The following is a 5,808-nucleotide window of genomic DNA, read 5'->3' as shown; positions in this document are numbered from 1 at the left end:
CCACCACCACTGCTACTACTGCTACCACCACTACTACTACTACTACTACTACTACTACTACTACCACTACCACTACTACTACTACTACTACTACTACTACTACTACTACTACCACTACTACTACCACTACTACTACTACTACTACTACTACTACTACCACTACTACTACTACTACTACTACTACTACTACCACCACTACTACTACTACTACTACTACTACTACTACTACTACTACTACCACTACTACTACTACTACTACTACTACTACTACTACTACTACTACTACTACTACTACTACTACTACTACTACTACTACTACTACTACTACCACTACTACTACTACTACTACTACTACTACTACTACCACTACTACTACTACTACTACTACCACTACTACTACTACTACTACTACTACTACCACCACTACTACTACTACTACTACTACTACTACTACTACTACTACCACTACTACTACTACTACTACTACTACTACTACTACTACTACTACTACTACTACTACTACTACCACCACTACTACTACTACTACTACTACTACTACTACTACTACTACTACTACTACTACCCACTACTACTACTACTACTACTACTACCTACTACTACTACTACTACTACTACTACTATTACTACTACTACTACCACTACTACTGCCACCACACTACTACTACTACTACTACCACCACTACTACTACTACTACTACTACTACTAATACCACTACTACTACTACTACTACTACCACTACTACTACTACTACTACTACTACTACTACCACTACTACTACTACTACTACTACTACTACTACTACTACTACTACTACTACTACTACTACTACTACTACTACTACTACTACTACTACCACCACTACTACTACTACTACTACTACCACTACTACTACCACTACTACTACTACTACTACCACTACTACTACTACTACTACTACCACTACTACTACTACTACTACTACTACTAGAACTCCTACTAAAATACCTGTCAGCCTTCATGTATTGATCACTGATCAGCTGTTCATTTTCAGCAGCTGATCAGTGATCAGTGTTGACGTCTGGTGAGCAGCAGAGGGCGCTGCTGCATCACAGTGAGTTTTACTTCTACAGAGAGTCAAATACTGACGTATTAATACTGAAGTATTAATGAATTATTACTGAATATACTGAGAATGTATTTATGAAACTGAAGCTCAAGTTTGGCTTCAACAGAAGAACATAATCATTTTGTTTTATTAGGATAATAAATATTTATTTACAGTCTGTTTATATCTGCTGGGCTGCAAATAATCATTTTGAATTCCTTTATTTTGATTAATTGTTTATTCAATAGTGTTTAAAAAAAACTCAACACACTGAGATATTAAACAGATAAAAACAGAGAACTGATCAATGACTTTCAGGATAAATTGATTTTTTTCCTGATCAATTAATCGCTTACTTATTTCAGATCTTCATGTCTCATCCTGTCGACCTGTCCTCTGCGATGTGAGTATGTATACATATAAATATAAATATATTTATATTTATTGATATTTATATGTAGTTTGATCTACAACAATTCTTCAGTGTTTATAAAATGATCTTATTTTGTGTTTTAATAAAATCTCCAGATGTTTCATTATTACTGTGATGAGTAGAAGTAAAATACTTAATTAAAGTACAAGTACCTCAAAACTTTACCTCAGTACAACTCAATACTACTCACAAATGTACTTTTCACAAGTAGATTTATACTGAAAGTGTATTAATACACATATCAATATACAGAGGGTTTTATTTAACCCAGAGACGCTTCAGTGTTTAATCATAAAAAGGTCGGTGAGATATAAAATAATAAATAATAATTTATTCACATTTTAACTTTGAGAATAGAGCCATTTATATTTATTCTGTTTGATAGTTTTAAGCATCAAATCTCATTAATCTGATTTTAAAAAGTAACACGATTCTTAATGTTGCTTTCAATGTCTTTAAATGATCATGTAGTTATTTTCTAAAGATGTTCGGTCAGATTTAAACTGAACGTTCTGTTCAACAAATAAAGTCTATTTTATTTAAATTCACACATTTGAACCAGGAAAAGAAAACAACGTTTAACAGATTTAAATCTGAGCTCATTAAGAACTTCTTCTTAAACTCACTGAGGTCACATCTCTGAACATTTACATTCTGCTGACAAAATATGAATTTTATAGAGTTTTTAGACTTTAAATCTTTAGTTTAAAGAACTTTTAGGCCAAAGAAATATCAAATATATAAGAAAAACGTTTTCTTGAAACTGAATTTAAATCTTTGTGTTTACAGAAATGATGAATGAAGAGTTACAGATTCATGACTATAAAAGTAAGACCAGACGGTTTGTTACTTTTTACATCTTAAACGGGGACGAAGCTCAAACACCAGAAGAAGATTAATGTTTAATAAATAAATGACTCTGATCCGACTGAAACTTTATTCTTCTCTCAACTAATATATGGAGACTCGACATCCAGCTGCACCTGCAGGGAGAGAATATAAAATACACAAGCTGAAAAACAATGTGAGCCAAAAAAAAACTACTTAAAAAAATAGATGATAAAAAAACAAAAAAACAAGCTAAAACACCAGCTCGCTACTGAAGACCAGCTGATGTCTGTGGTCATGTGACCCCTGGTTGCAGGTGGCAGGAGACTCCATCACAATGACGTTTCCCATGATGCACCACGACATCCCAGACTTATTTAAACACGGTGGTTTTCACCTTTAAATGTTTCATTTCAGAATAAATGAGTTAATTTATTAATTAATAAACCACCAAACTGTTGATGATCAGAAGACATTTCACCTAAAAATGATAAAACCTAATATTTATGCCAAAGCCGTTTATTATGAACTTCATGTGTTTGGTGTTTTTAAATCTGAAAACTAATTTTCAGATTTACGTGAACATTTTCGTTAAACAGATCAGATTTTTTGGTATAAAAGTGAGATGTTGATATCTGAAGGTCGCCCCCTGCTGGTCCGAGCTGAAGGTCTGCGGAGACGCCGCGTGTTTCTCTGAAGATGTTTATGTAAAGAAGTATTTCATTTAAATGAGATCTGTCATGAGAGTCAACATATACGCTGATGATGCAGCTTGTTTGCTTGTTTGTTTACATGTTGAATATTAATGAAGAATAAACTATTATGTTGTTTTTTTCTTTTCTTTAAAATAAAATAAATGTTTGAAGTGAATGTAAATATTTTTTGTTTAAGCTCTTTAACTTGAGAAGCTCGCTGAAGCGTCTTAATATTTAAATAACTTTACCTTCTTACTCTGCTCCCAGCAGACCACCTGACAATAATAACATGACAATAAAAACCTGTGCAATACATCACACATTACACTGTGCAATAATAGTTAAAAAAGTTAAAATAGTTAAAATAGTTGTTTTTTTTCTGTCTGTAAATATAATATTTCAGTTATTGTTGTTTTTTCTACGGTTTTTTTTTTATTGCTTATTTATAATACTTGTTTTTTATTTCATTTTATTTTTATCTTGTCTTTCTTCTACTATGTCTCTTGTGTGCACTTTACTCTCTGCTGCTGTAAGCCTGCACACGTCCCCGCTGAGGGACTAATAAAGGATTATCTTATCTTATCTTATCTTATCTTATCTTCTAATAATTTAACACTTATATTATTATTATTATTATTATTATTATTATTGTTATTATTATACATGATTTAAATGTCAATCTTATCAGATTTATTATAAAATAATTGAATCACGTGCTGACTTAGATCCACATTCTTCTGTTCCTAAAGTTTATTTTGCATCAGATATGAGTTCTTCTTCGGTGGATCAGAGCCGAGCTGCTGAGCCAATCAGGAGGCCTCCCGAAATCCAGGCGGGCTACGTCACCGGCGGGTCATCCAATGAGAGCAGAGCTCCCCGGGTCCGCTCTCCTCCTCTGAGTCCAGCAGATGCTCATCTTTCATTATCCGCCTGCTCTCCGCCCAGCACGCTGCCTCCCGTCCCGGTCTGGACCCGGACCCGGACCCGGAGCTCTGAACTCTCTCTCCTTCAGATGAACTTATTCTGTTGGTTTGTTTGCAGCCGGATCGAGTGTGAGATGGACTTCAAGAGTGAGTCCAGAGCAGAGCGGGTCCTGGTCTAGGTTAGTCCGGACTGTGTCACCCAGAGACCCGGAGAGACCAGGAGAGACCAGGAGAGACCAGGAGAGACCCGGAGAGACCAGGAGAGACCTGGAGGAGGAGACCAGGAGAGACCAGGAGAGGAGAGACCAGGAGAGACCAGGAGAGACCAGGAGAGACCAGGAGAGACCAGGAGAGACCAGGAGAGACCCAGAGAGACCAGGAGAGGAGAGACCAGGAGAGACCCAGAGAGACCAGGAGAGACCCAGAGAGACCAGGAGAGACCAGGAGAGACCCAGAGAGACCCAGAGAGACCAGGAGAGACCAGGAGAGACCCAGAGAGACCAGGAGAGACCCAGGAGAGACCCCCAGGAGAGACCAGGAGAGACCAGGAGAGACCAGGAGAGACCCAGAGAGACCAGGAGAGACCCGGAGAGACCAGGAGAGACCCAGAGAGACCCAGAGAGACCAGGAGAGACCCAGGAGAGACCCAGAGAGACCCGGAGAGACCAGGAGAGACCCAGAGAGACCGGAGGAGAGACCCAGAGAGACCAGGAGAGACCCAGAGAGACCAGGAGAGACCCAGAGACCAGGAGAGACCAGGAGAGACCAGGAGAGACCAGGAGAGACCAGGAGAGACCAGGAGAGACCAGGAGAGACCAGGAGAGACCCAGAGAGACCCAGAGACCCGGAGAGACCGGCTCCAGTCGCCCCGGACCCCCCAGAGAGACCCGTAATGTTAGCGGTGGGTCAGATGGACGGGTCCCGACAGAGCTTCCTCCTCAGCACCCCCCCTCTGGCGGCCCTGCACAGCATGGCGGAGATGAGCACCCCCTCTGTACCCGGCCTACCCGCTCTCCTCCTCCGGGCCCAGCTCCACCTCCCCTAACCCGGGCGGCATGGCGGGTCCGGGGCTGAAGGGCTCGGGTCCGGCCTCGGGGCTCGGATCCCCGCAGCTCTGCTCCTCCGCCACCCCGCACGGGATCAACGACATCCTCAGCCGGTCCTCCTCCTCCTCCTCCTCCTCCTCCTCCTCCTCCTCCTCCTCCTCCTCCTCCTCCTCCCTCCTCTTCAGCAGCCCGCCGCCTCCCGGACTCTACTTCGGGCCCGTGTCCCGGTACCCGAAGCCTCTGACGGACCTGCCGGGCAGGACGCCCGTGTTCTGGCCCGGAGTGATGCAGAACCCACACTGGAGGGCCGGGTTCTCCTGCAACCCCCGTGAGTCCTCAGAGGAGATAACACAACATCATAATACTGCTTTAATAATAACACAACAATAATAATACTGCTTATTTAATAATTAACTAATAACACAACATAATACTGCTTAATTTAACTAATACTGCTTATTTAACACACAACATAATAATACTGCTTATTTAACTAATAACACACAACATAATACTGCTTTAATAATAACACAACATAACAATACTGCTTTAATAATACACAACATAATAATACTGCTTATTTAACTAATAACACAACATAATAATACTGCTTTAATAACACACAACATAATAATACTGCTTATTTAACTAATAATACACAACATAATACTGCTTATTTAACTAATAATACACAACATAATACTGCTTATTTAACTCATAATACAATAATACTTATTTAACTAATAATAATAATACTGCTTATTTAACTAATAATAC

The 5,808-nt window shown here is 39.6% G+C and overlaps 1 protein-coding gene across 1 annotated transcript in view; it reads left to right on the top strand.

Annotated features, from left to right (window-relative positions):
• Nucleotides 1-4,877: 4,877 nt before the first annotated feature.
• Nucleotides 4,878-5,808, top strand: part of nkx6.1 (NK6 homeobox 1) — a 4,193-nt gene continuing 3,262 nt past the window's right edge. The window contains 2 exon segments of the mRNA XM_054613128.1: nt 4,878-4,973; nt 4,975-5,359. Coding sequence (XP_054469103.1) covers nt 4,878-4,973; nt 4,975-5,359 — 481 coding nt within the window.

This window comes from Anoplopoma fimbria, chromosome 14 (genome assembly GCF_027596085.1).
Source record: "Anoplopoma fimbria isolate UVic2021 breed Golden Eagle Sablefish chromosome 14, Afim_UVic_2022, whole genome shotgun sequence".
Lineage (NCBI taxonomy): Eukaryota > Metazoa > Chordata > Actinopteri > Perciformes > Anoplopomatidae > Anoplopoma > Anoplopoma fimbria.
Note: the sequence above shows the minus strand (reverse complement) of the source record. Positions and strands in the feature narration are given on the sequence as shown.